At 48.7% G+C, this 12,487-nt stretch overlaps 4 protein-coding genes across 5 annotated transcripts; 1 reads left to right on the top strand and 3 right to left on the bottom strand.

Annotated features, from left to right (window-relative positions):
• Nucleotides 1-311: 311 nt before the first annotated feature.
• On the bottom strand, nt 312-3,972 carry FOXG_08150 (uncharacterized protein; the record flags this gene model as incomplete). Its single annotated transcript, XM_018386921.1, has 5 exons — nt 312-354; nt 406-506; nt 568-2,741; nt 2,839-3,814; nt 3,874-3,972. 5 exons carry the CDS (start codon nt 3,970-3,972, stop codon nt 312-314), a joined length of 3,393 nt encoding a protein of 1,130 aa, XP_018244131.1.
• Nucleotides 3,973-4,420: 448 nt separating this feature from the next.
• On the top strand, nt 4,421-6,276 carry FOXG_08149 (uncharacterized protein; the record flags this gene model as incomplete). Its single annotated transcript, XM_018386920.1, has 2 exons — nt 4,421-4,682; nt 4,742-6,276. The coding sequence occupies 2 exons, from the start codon at nt 4,421-4,423 to the stop codon at nt 6,274-6,276; spliced, it is 1,797 nt and encodes a 598-aa protein (XP_018244130.1).
• A 148-nt stretch (nt 6,277-6,424) lies between these two features.
• Nucleotides 6,425-8,173, bottom strand: FOXG_08148 (uncharacterized protein; the record flags this gene model as incomplete). Its single annotated transcript, XM_018386919.1, has 1 exon — nt 6,425-8,173. The coding sequence occupies one exon, from the start codon at nt 8,171-8,173 to the stop codon at nt 6,545-6,547; it is 1,629 nt and encodes a 542-aa protein (XP_018244129.1). The 3' UTR covers nt 6,425-6,544.
• A 2,097-nt stretch (nt 8,174-10,270) lies between these two features.
• FOXG_08147 (uncharacterized protein) lies at nt 10,271-12,480 on the bottom strand (the record flags this gene model as incomplete). Of its 2 annotated transcripts, XM_018386917.1 has the most annotated exons (4): nt 10,271-11,470; nt 11,535-11,675; nt 11,738-12,193; nt 12,259-12,480. In XM_018386917.1, the coding sequence occupies 4 exons, from the start codon at nt 12,478-12,480 to the stop codon at nt 11,327-11,329; spliced, it is 963 nt and encodes a 320-aa protein (XP_018244127.1). In that variant the 3' UTR covers nt 10,271-11,326. The 2 variants fall into 2 exon arrangements, with proteins under 2 accessions (XP_018244127.1, XP_018244128.1); XM_018386918.1 differs by having other exon boundaries at nt 11,467-11,675.
• Between the last annotated feature and the right edge of the window lie 7 nt (nt 12,481-12,487).

The following is a 12,487-nucleotide window of genomic DNA, read 5'->3' as shown; positions in this document are numbered from 1 at the left end:
AGGGGGACTGGCCAGAAATGAAAGATATAGTTGTAGAATAATGTATGAGTCGTGTGTAACATATCTATGAATAGAGCCTCAGCAGGCGCATGTTGTAATGACATCTAACGCTGGCGTTATCTGAGGGCCAAAGGGAGGCATTGCTCAAATCTGTACAAAATCCATTCCGACAAAGTACGCTGGTATCACTCCTAACAAACTCCACAATGCGCAAGTGTTTTTGTCTGCCCATCCTCTAAGCGCCCCCATAAAACTCATGTTCCCCCATGACGCCCAACTCCAAGATGCCCGTGTCAAGTATACTATATCGTTTACTGGAAATTGTCAAGTGTTCGTTGACGAGGGTCCGTCAGCCTGGAAAGAGTCGTCAGTACTCTATCTTGCAGTGAATGAGGGGATACGAACCGAATGATCTTGACATCTTTGTCTAACCGTGCCCGACCTTCGATAGCATTAGGGGTAATAAGGATGTACTGTCGTGAAACTGAACGACGGGCAGCGTCCACCTATGTATTCTCTGTTAGCTGCCATCAATCTCTTCCACGGACGGGTACTGAAATTACTCACCAGCATATTCGTGCTGATGGCACGATTCACATTGTCCATAAAGACGTCAAACTCGTCAAGACAACGGATAGGCGAGCCAATCGCCTCCCAAACTGATAGAAGCATGCAAATGGATGAAAAGGACTTTTCTCCACCGGATAGAGTCTTTGTATTCCTTCCAGCTGAGCTTTTACGCGTCTCATCTGGCTCAATCTGGAGAAAGACCTTACGCGCTTTATGGTCGAGGTCAATTTTGCCACGGAAACCTCGCTCACTGAGAAGGTAGTTGAACTGGATGCGAATTCGCGCGCTAATCTCCCGCTGAAATTTGCGCCAGATTTGTAGGCGACTCTCAATAGCACGTTTGAGAGCCACGATGGTATCGTCAACATCCTGCGTCTGTCTCTGAACATCTTCATATCGCTCTTCAGCTTCGGTTGCACGGTCGTAAATCTGTTGGTCTGATGCTCCAAGTCGTGACTCTCGCTGCTTGATTTGTTCCCGAATTTTGGTGTACTTCTGCTCAATGCTGCTGTGTGTCTCGTTATCCGGAATGTGAACTCGCTCTGGTGCTGTTTGCCTGGCCTGCTCTATGAAGTTGGCAACTTCTTCGGCCTTCCTATCCCTCCTTTCCTCGGCACGTCGCCGTTCGTTTTTGGCGATGTCAAGGCTCTCGAAAGCACCATTCTTCTCTGCTAGAATCGACTTCCTCATATTTTCAGCCGTCGCAACCTTCTGTGCTGCTTTGTCGACTCGGTTTTGCCAGTCCTCTTGCTCGTTCTTTTCCTCCTCAAGCTTTAGCCGGGCCTTCTCGGCCTTCTGCTTCAGATCTCGCTTCGCCAATCCCATTTCTCCGTATTGGTTTCCAAGCTGCTCCTCCTCAGATCGTCTCGACTCGAGCTCAGCTCGCAATATATTCAGTCGATCATCAACGCCTTCGAATGCATCCAACTCCATTTGCACACGCTCCATGTCAGCTTGCGTTCTACGAAGATCGCTCTCAAACCTCTTGACATCCTTCCGCTGGTTGTCAAGCTCTGTTTTGCATCGCTGAACTGCTTGTTGAGCCTGACGCTCGTCGCGATTGATCTCAGCCATTTCCTGGCCCAAGTGTTTGAGGTTTTCTTCTTGGATCTCAACCTGCTGACCAGAGTCTGTTTGCATCCTGGGGCGCATTGTGTATGGTAGGACTGGACTTGTACCAACAGATCCATTCCGGTTGGTGAGTCTGAGGCCCCATCCTCGCTTCCCACGACCGTCGTGAAAACAGAGACAAGCGCTGACGTTGCGTGGAGGCACACCTTCAACCATGACCCGTTCAGCTTCGACTCGATCACGAATAAGAATAATTTTCTCGATTTGGTTGCTGATGATGAGCTGCGATCTGACAATGTCGTCGTCGAATTGAAGAACGCTCAAAATAGTATCAAATCTAGGATCAGGCTCCTGATTGCTCGTGTCAATTCTCCCTCCATAGGCAATGTAGATTGGGGGCTGCTTCTTCAAGCGAAATCGACGCATCAAATTCGCGAGTCTTGTTTGATCCGATTTACTCCTGACAACGAACGCGTTGAGTCCTTCGCCGAGTGTTCTCTCTAGGATCCCTGACCATTCCGGTTTCGACAGTCGGATGTGCGCTCCAATAGGTCCGACAGGTTTCTGTTCCCATCCTCTCTCGTTCTCGATGGCTTTGACAAGGTCCCTGATCTCTCTATCATAACCATCAAAACGGCCTCCAGTAGCGGCCTTCAGTTCTCGAACTTGTTGCTCCACGGACACGATCTCTTTGCGTTTGAGATCTTTGTTGTGTGCGAGTTTCTTGAAGTGTTGCTCAGCCTCGCCAAGTCGCCTTGTAAGGTCAGGAAGGTTGTTTTGAATTTCGTCTATCTGTTCCTTCAAGAGTTGTTCCCGCTTTCGAGCGTGTGCCAGCTCGCTGTCCTTTTGTGTGCGAGCATTTCCTGTTGATTCGCCCAGCCGGCGTTCTTCGTCCTGGATTTTGCGCTGACAAGCCTTCATATCATCTCTGGCCGTCTTCAGGCGTTGGAAGGCATCTCGTTCCTCCCTGAGCAGCTCCGACTCCTCCTTTTGTGCCTGGCGGTATGCGGCTGTGGCTTTATCGATACGTTCCTTGAATGTATCTCGATCACTCTCAATCTCTTCCTTTGCCTGCCAAGCCTCTCGATCTTCTCGTTGACCTTGTCGAGGGCTGGGTCGATGATTCGCAGTTTTTTTCCGCCTCGGTTATGCTCTCAGTCCGTCTAGCGATTTCCTTTTCGCAATCCTCAAGGAGACGTTCCTGCTCGACGACCTGAGACCAGACCAGTTGATTAATGTAATGCCGCGCCTTTTCACGAAGATTCTTGTTCTTTTGCGCGGCTTCGGCAAGTCGGCGTGCGGCTTCCGCCTCTTTTTTAACCTCTTCGATCTTGGCATTTAGATCGTCCCTGAGTATGAGGGTCTTATCAAGCGTATCTTGTGACATCCTATAGTCGTTGTCCAACTGCTCTAGTTGTACACCAGAAACGAAATACTTGTACTTCTGGGCTGGAGTCGCCGCGTTGAGAAACTGTCGCGCGTTGTCCTGTGACAGAACGGTGAGGGGGTTACCGATTTGTAGCGCGTACCATTCTGATATCTCATCTACCTCCTGCTTCTTGGTTGAGATGATTCTGCCTAGGGCGCTCTTGATCTTGAAACCACTACTTCCCGATTTAGAGAAATGGCGCTCGACAATGATGGTTTCGCCATAGATATCGGGCTGGTAGGCATCTGAGCCAGCATTCTTGATCTTGACGACCAAGCTGCCTTGCTCGCAGCCCTCCTTGACAAAGGACTTGAGACTTCCACCTCGGTTGGTATCGCTAGCCTTCCCACCCAGACAAAGTGTCAGTGCCGTAAGAACAGCACTCTTTCCACTACCATTCTCTCCGACAATGAAGTTGATCAGTGGCCCTAGGTTGACATGTAATCGCTCGTGGCACATGAAGTTAAAGCAGGTAATGCTCTCGATGATACCACTCTCAGATACCACGTTGTTGCCGAGATTGATGACTCGCTTGGCGAGCTTCTGAGTCGCTTGCTGGTCGTCCCAATCAGCGTGCTCTAGATGTTTGAAGCCGTTGTCTCGCATGATCTCGTATTGTGTCTGTGGCGGCGCGGCCATATTTCTACGGTCTTCGTCATCTTCGCTTTGGTCGCTCGGCGTGTTTTCTCTTTGGGGCGTTTCTCTCATTTGGCTGTCGTCTACGGTCACCCTGGCACGCTTTCTCTGTGATAGCACATGAGTTAGATGGCATGCTGCATGGGGGCGGTTGGTGTGTTCCTTACGGTATCTTCTCCCGAGAAGTTAGATCGCGCTTGTCGTACATCTACAATGATGTCCTCCTCTTGTTCAACGTCTCGCCGCGATCTTTTGGTGGGTGCCATGGCTGCAATGCTCACGGCAGCCTCGTCATGGGTCGACTGGTAAGAAGATTGTTGAATTTTGCCGTATGGGAATCAATATAGGTTCTTTATTATAAGGACTTATTTGAAGAGTGTTGAGAACAAGAGGCGATAACGACTGTTTAATCTGTAAGTTGGTATTACCAAGAATTGTTGCGATTAGATATGATCAAAGAATGGCAGTTGCGTCCAGTATCCCACTATACGCGTCTGGGGTGGACGGGACGTGACAAGCGTGCCTTGTAGTGGGGGCCTTGTCCATAACAGGGCTAGCGCAGATCTGCCGTAAATGACACAGAATTCCAACATCGCCGCAAGCTGCTTACCCGGTAGCTTTCGTATATAAATAAATAAACTCAGAACCCCAACCTAAGCCTCCCTCGACAACTCATCAGGATATGCAATTTATTAATGGCATCGTACGAAAGTCATGTCATTCAGGTCGCCAATTATAGAAGAGGAGGAATTCCCTCAACAAACAGGCGATGCAGAAGAGACAGACTTCAAGAATCAACTGCCAGATAATTGTGTCGAATATCTTCTTTTTTTCATAAACCCTCAAGTCGATATTCGCAAACAGCTTGCACAGATCGAGAATATCCGAAGGTCGGCCATAGAGCTTGCTACCACACTTACCAAAGACTACATATGGCAAAAAGATGAGTTTAATCTGACTCTAAAAAACGAAAACGGTCAGTGTCATACTTGCAACGTTCACCACTTTCAAGATACCTACTAACATCTGTGACAGGACTGGTGTATCTCCATGGTATCACTGATTATAGCGATGCCGTAGAAGATGAATGGCTCATCGTATATATACTAAGAGAACTATCAAAATCCCACCCCAATCTCTGGATCCGGGTATTTGACACAGACGGCGAGTTCCTCCTGGTCGAAGCAGCCAATGTGCTGCCCAGATGGTTGAACCCCGAGATTGACAACAACCGAGCTTGGATTAACAAAGGAAACCTTCTTCTTATCCCCGTCAAAGATGAAGAAGGTCTCAGAGCTCGCAATCTTGAACTACCGGATGCAGTTCAAGCGATCAAAACGAAACGCGATGCACTTGTTCACTCAGGTTTCGTCGAAGCCGAAGCCTTCTACAGACTTGAAAAGTACCCTGGGCAGATCAGTGAATCTCTACACCATTCTCTCATTACGATACCGAGGAAGTTAGCATATATCCTCCACTCCCTCCCTAAATCGGTTGCACCAGCAGTCGAAGAATTCTATCTCCGAGACCCGATCGCCTTGAAACGTGTCATCTCACCAACCCAACCATTCACATTCCCTCCAGAGGACCTCATCACAATATCTGTCAGGTTTAGCAAGGTACTTTTCGCTCAGTTGCGATCCCAACGGTTCGATGCCCCGCCGAGCTGGAGCGAAGTCCTTCGGAAAGCCCAGAAAGAAGCACCTTTAGGCGAGGCAGACAAAATCATGGCGAGATTGGATATTGGGATGAAGCTCACTTGTGGATTCGAAATGCTGGCTGTGAAGGCTGAAAAGAGCAAAAGCAGAGTTGTCCGTGAGCTCGCGATCGAACTTGAGGATCTTGCAGAGGATGGCAACGAGGCTCTCCCCTCAGATGAAGACATCAAGTCATGGAAGGATCACGATGTTGATGATAGCGAAGCATGGATGGACATCAACTATCAAGATTTCGAGAAGGAACTGGATGGCAAAAGAGAGAACGCTTCCTCCAACTCCAAGCCAGGGTTTGGAGATGCGAATACACAATCTGATCTTCGCAAGATTGTGTCTCGCTTTGAAGCATTTCTGAATGATGATAGTGCTGGAATGGACGGAGCAGAACTTGACGAAATGGATTATGATGATGATGATGATGATGATGACGACGACGAAGAATTTGACGAAGACAGCGAGTCCGAGGACAAGGAGGTTAGCTTTGACGAGGAGGAGTTTGCTAAGATGATGAGAGAAATGATGGGTCTACCATCCACAGACTCAAGCACAAACACGGCAAAGAAGGCCGCAATTCAGTCCAACCCCCCCGTAATTGACGAAGAGGACGAAGAGATCCAGAAGCTCACCACGGAGTTTGAAGCAGAGCTCAACGAACATGGCGCGCTCAAGCTTGACCCTGTTGAGAAGCAACCCCGTCTGAAAGTTGCAACTCAAAAAGGGGGAGAGAGTAGCCTAGCAGACATAAAGGAAGAAGAAGAGAACAGTGAGGAGGAAGTCGATATTGATTACAACCTGGCAAAGAACTTACTCGAAAGTTCAAGAGCCAGGGCTGGTATGGCTGGACCCGACTTGTAACTTTGTTAGGTATGATGGGCTTTCAGCTACCACGAGATGAAGAAGATGAGAATGAGAAGGAAGATGAAGAGACTGGCAATGATTCAGCAAAAGGGAAGGAAAAAGAACGAGCATAGTTTGTCAGTGGACATTTTGCTCATTTTATTTCACGAGATATACTTCTCATATTCAACCATGTTGCAGTGAAGTAATCATAATATGTGTCTATTCGTGTATTACTCGTACCGCTAGCCAACAGCCATTGGCCTGTAAATATGGTCGTATATCATCAAGGTTCGCTATCTTCGTCGCTCTCCTGTCCAGAGCGCGGTCTCTTCGCAGGTGACATCTCGCCACTCATACGTCTACGCCGCTGCTGGCCCCGATCATCAAGTTCTTCAAGCCGAGCCAGCACATTGCCGAGATGTTTTCGAGCTGCAAGTTCTCGCCTGCTGCTGTCGGTCTGCGGCCTGTAATACTCTCCCACCAGAGTGACCACTGCGTGATAGCACTCGTAGAGCAGCATGCGAATGTGTGCATTGTCTCGATCTTCGATGATGCTTGTCGTTGTTTCACCTGGTAGTGGCTTATCGAAGCCTCGCCAGAAATCATCTGTGGGTCGGGGTCGTTTGCTGAAGATGGTGGCCAGGAGGGGATCGCCGAATACGCAGTTGCTCCATTGTCGTAAACCTGTTACTTCGATGGGGTTTTGGCTTGGCTCGTCTGTTATCATATATTCCTCCTTTATGTTGGTATCATCCTGAAAGACTATCGTGTAGTCTTGTCGCACCTTTCCACCATTGTCTGGCTTCCTCGAAACCCCTTTTCCTAATTTCGGTTGCGACTGCACCTCTTTAAGGGGCATATGAGATTTATTCTCGCTTTCGTATGGGCGGTGTATTAATGTATTAGAGTCTTCGCCGGCATCTAAGACAACTAGTCGCGGTTTCGTTACTGCATCAAGCAGATGTTGGAAACGCTCGAAGTGGTATCGAATGTTATTGTAATTGAACATAATGGTCAAGTCCTCTCCATCTCGAAGGACCGATTCCAACAGGCTATGAAACGCTACTCTCCAGGAATCAGCACCGTTTGAACCAGCCAAGCTTCCTTCAAAACGTTGTGGTGGGTGATGGACAACTGAAGGAGGCACTGAAAGGACATCAGCGGCAATACCAAATCTCCTGGTTGGTGAAACCTGGCTGGATATCCGACGGAGTAGTTGGCCAGTCTGGAAGTCCACTGTCCATTGCTCACGGGAGTCTAGGGGTCTTGATAGTGTGGATATGGGAGTACCTCTTGGCGGTCGGATGAGGTTATATTCAACTGGTTGTACACCGGCAATAGACTCATGCCGAACAAGGGTAGGTAAGTATCCAGTCATCAATTGAGCATTGGTCTCATTCACTAGAGGGTTTCCCACTGTCCTGCTTGTGGATTCTTTAGCCCCGGCGCCAGAGCAGATTTTCCTCTCTCTCGCAACAGCGGAAAGCCACTTGAGCACAGCAGCTTCAGTACCAAGGGTTGATTTCTCAGAGCGTAGCAGCCGTATAACTGCAGGTGGGGGTAGCGCCAATAAAAGACTCGGGCCCTCTGTAACCTTGACATTATAAAGACGCTGCAGTCGAGCCGAAGGAACAACCTCGAGTTCCTTTACCGCCAGACGAGGGCTGATGCCGTTGAGTAGGGAGAGGACAGAACTCTCTGGCGGAGCAGCCGCCATGGGACCGGGAGTAGAGGTCGAAGAAGAAGAGGGGGAGATAGAGGCGTTTGGAGAGGGTTCAGTAGAGCTCAGGTTTCGGGCCGAACGGGGGAGATTGTCATGTACAAGGTTGTAGCTTTTTTGCGCAACACAATGGCTCAGGAGGGGCAGACTGCCGTCGTCCCGAAGGGTGCATTGGTACGACATTCGAGTCATAGGGAAGAGGATATATATGTAGGATGTGATATTCAGGAGAATGGCTGATCTGATCTGATGTATGGGCTGAAGCGCTGACGAGGCGAAAGGAGTCGCAGAGAATGGCTTTAAGTAGGCGATAGCCTTTAGTATAGAGAGGAGAGTGAACAGTATGTTCTATTCATGTCTGACAGGATACTCTGCAACACGAGATGAGACAGAAAGTTTCGATAATGGGAGTAAGTAGACTCTTAAACTCGCCGTCTATTATAGCTGAGTAAGGATGACAGATTGAAGAAGTGCTGACGACAAGTAATTATCCGGAAGACTGAGTAGATAAATGTAGAGAAAGTAGTAGAAATGATATATGAGGAGGATTAGGATAGAGTGGGTAGATGAAGGGTGTAGTGTAGTAGTGGAGGTTGTTATTAGCTTCCACGATACAGGAGCTAGATTCGCCTTCTCGAACGCCTCATGCGTATGCAAATGCAAGAACAACAAAAAAGCCGGCAGGCAAAGAGAGCTAATCAGAAACCAGGAGGAAGAGTGCATGAGGAGGATTGACAGACAACGGTTGCGCCAGCATATCTCTCGGGTCCGAGAATAAGTGATGATGATGGGTGGGTGTATGCAGTGAATGGACGAACGACAGACGGAGTAGTAGTAGTATTTACATGGATAAAGACACAAAAAGGCGGAATATACAGGGATAGAATGTCACCGCCTGGTCAGCGAAACTGGCCATGACGAGCGAGATCAAGAAGCAGAAGCGAGAATCATGGGGAATGCAAAGAAGCTAGCCAAGGGACGGACCCTTCTTCTGTAGGGTCCACGCTTGCGAACGAACGAGCGAGGGCGGAATAGGGAACCGAAAAGATGGGGGCGTAAACGGAAATGTAAATGGTCGACGTAGCGAGCCAGTAACTGAAGGGTCAGAGGCACTTTTGTTTAGTCTCGTAGTATTCTTCAACAACCTTTAATATCAGTAATAACTAGGTAATCAATTCAATGGCTGGCTGAACGGAGAACAAACAGACACTTGGCGATGAGCTGGAGTCACTCAATCATAGAGACAACAAACAGATCAAAGGAAGAAAGAAATACAAGAGAACATAACACGTAAGAACCCGAAGCCATTCTTGACTGTATCATATGGTGATATAGCATCAAGCAAGCAAGGATGTACACTACATACAACAACACACATCTCTCACGGATAGACACTCGATCCCGCCGGAACGGTGAAGCCGAAACGGACCAGCATCTCCTGGGGTAGCCAAGCAAGCGAAACTTTTTAGAAGACCACAGAAGACGAAAAGTATGTACAGCGCAAGGAACAAGGGGGGGGGGGGCTGTTACCAAGTAGAAAGACGCCCGCAGCCTTAGTTCAAGCCTCTTTCTTGTGCAGATATTACGCCAAGAAGTGAGGACGGAATAGACTCCGAAAGACTAGAAGAAGGATCGAAGACATGCAGAATGCAAACTGCAACCTCCCGTAGGGCTCTGCTTATGAGCTGAAGTTAGTGGTTCTATAGTGTTTGCTAGCTAGCCTCAGAGATCGACATCGAGAAGCGCGGATCGGAACGAGAACCGCACAGTCATTGGCCCATTTGCGAATCTTGAAGCGAGCCATTACCACTATCGAGCCCAACCAAGCTTAATAGCACCGCATTGCATTCTCTAGTTGATCTTAGTTACCATTCCCTTGGGATACCGTGACCATGACTCTGTATACTTTGGTGAGAATCAACATGCATCAGATGACATTATCATGCGCCCATCGCCTTCACAAGAGAAAGAAAAGAAAAACAGAGCGGAATGTCAGACTCTAAATGACGAAGCCTCTGGCGTGCATCGAGAAGCGAGTCGGGAAATTTATGATTGGCTACCACAAGCGAAGCTGACCTGGGTCACATTCCGCTAACGCAAACAGCCCCTGTCTAGACCCGTTTGCTTTTATACTGCAGCCTAGACTAACAATAACCCCTTCGCTACCATCATCATATTATCGTATCTCATATTCCAAATCATCACTGACTGGTTCCGCTGTCTGTTCAGCCCCTCAGCCCCTCAGCCCTTTTTTTTTTTTTTCCCCTTCTTTTTTTGCTTCTTATAAGCACCTAAAACTGCACCAAAACAAAACTATCTTCAGCCACACCCGTTTGCTTTAATTAACAACACGGGAATGTACCGGGAGCACAAGGACAGGCCAAGAACAACTGGTCCGTAACTTCGGGGCCGAAAATCTCAAGTCAAATCTCTGATGGTCATGGAATTCTCGGTATTCTCGATGTGACGTGACATAAGTTAAGGTACATGGCATACGTGGGCCTCAACCTGCTTCGTCGAAACCTTACTATCGCATATGGCTATACCATACCCACTACAACCTCAACCATGACCTTGATTATACTTCAGTCTCCTTGTCAAAGAATGTAAAAATGTCACCCCTTCAACTCTCACTTCACCGAGTGCGATACGGTACATACACACTTCTTTGCCTGGCTTAGCTTTACGGCACGTCCCACATCCCGTGTACAACAAAGCCACGGCTGATCAATCTCCTGAGTTGTGCGCCAAAGCCCATATCTCGATCCCTAATCTCGGGGTAGCTTGAGAGCTAGACACGATAGATCGTAGTAGCTTCCCCCATAATAGCAGCACGTAGACTTCTCCACTGTTGACCAGCAGCCGCTGAAACGCATAATCACTCTGTTGTCTCTCATGATATTCTGGCAGAAAATCCCATTCTATTCACCGATATATGCCGATCCTTCTCTGTCCCCATCGCCGTGTGGCCTTCCAAATTCCTTGGGGAAGAGAAACCCTGCACTTTGGGGGTCGTATTGTTAATCCTCCCTGTTGAGTTTGTTACAAAACCCCATAGCCCCAAGTAGATTGGATACATGAAATGCTTGGCTATCCTGGCACGGAACTTCGGACATCGAAATCCCATCTTTGCAGATAGCTATGTCATATTTCCACTGACTGGATGGATGGGTGGTTGGTTGTCTGACGCCACACCACGTTGAAACCTAAGTGATCCTGCTCGGATCAGACCCCAACGGTCTCCTCTGTGCAGCCATGAGGCAAAAGGGCCTCGATTCGTCTGGAATGTCCAATACTATCCATAGGCAAACACACCTCTCACACGCGAGTGGCTCAAAAGATAGCTTACGTTGATTCCGCGACTCCCTCGCCTTCAGGCTTTCCCTTCTGCTGCTTATCCTCCAGGGCCACCTTGTACAGCTCATTGAGATTGTAACGCTTCAGCTCCTCGCTCTCCTTGCCATCAACAACCGAGACTCCGCAGAACGTCTCAACGCTAGTTAGCTACGTGCCACCGCGATAGGTCCAATACGCGAAAGGAGGGGCCGCTTACCTGGAAAATCTCAACCAACACCACCTTGTCGGGACTCGTCAGGTTGACCTTGTGCTTAGGGCTGACCAAGTCCGCAATCTTCTTGATCACCTCGCTCGACTTGAAGGCGGTGTGATTCCGGATGTTATACCTGATGGCGTACTGAAGGGGTCATCGTCAGCTTCAAATAATGATGCTTTCCGCGAATCACATTGTTTACTTACCGTGCAGGCTGCAGACCCCTCACCATCTTGCTCTGATGTAGCGGGCTCTGCGGAAGCATCCTCTCCCGACTCGCTTTTGAGTTCAAAGTGAGACTCCATCACGGTGCGGGCTACGCGTTCAATACCCTTGTCTGTCGCCTTGTCCGTATCAAAGATAGGCGTCAAGCGGTTGATGTACTTGGTCTTGCGTTGCATAGGATCCGGGCAGTCCTTGGCATCCTGACAGGCCTTGGTGACAAGCTTGAGAGGTTCAACGGGCTTGACAGTCTTCATGAAGAAGACACAGTCGAGGCCAGTTCCGATGGGTGTGAAGGTCTGCTTCGTCTTGGGCTTTGGCTGTGCCATGCTGGCCAACTCCTTCTCAATAGACGCCTCAATGTCACCGGCATCTTCATCATCCTCGTCGTTGTCTCCATCCTCATTCGGGGGCTTCACTCCGAACAGTGACTCTCCGTACTGAAACAAGTTAGTTTACCAAGCCCGCCAATAGACTGAAAGGGTATCATGAGCGAGTGCCATACCTCGTTACAAAGGTTCTTGAACTCCGTAATCGCCTTGCCCTTCATTCCTCTCGCGTAAGTTACCCAGATTCCGGCATCGTTGACCTCTAAAGTCCTTCCAAGCTCGGCCTGCTCAGTTTTCCTGGCTTTTTGGTGTGGCGTTTGCCATTTACCACCACTGCCTCCCTTTTCAAATGTTAGCTCAGTCTGTTCAATCAGCCATGAACAGTCTCCACGATGCATCCTAGGA

Source organism: Fusarium oxysporum, chromosome 4, assembly GCF_000149955.1.
Source record: "Fusarium oxysporum f. sp. lycopersici 4287 chromosome 4, whole genome shotgun sequence".
Lineage (NCBI taxonomy): Eukaryota > Fungi > Ascomycota > Sordariomycetes > Hypocreales > Nectriaceae > Fusarium > Fusarium oxysporum.
Note: the sequence above shows the minus strand (reverse complement) of the source record. Positions and strands in the feature narration are given on the sequence as shown.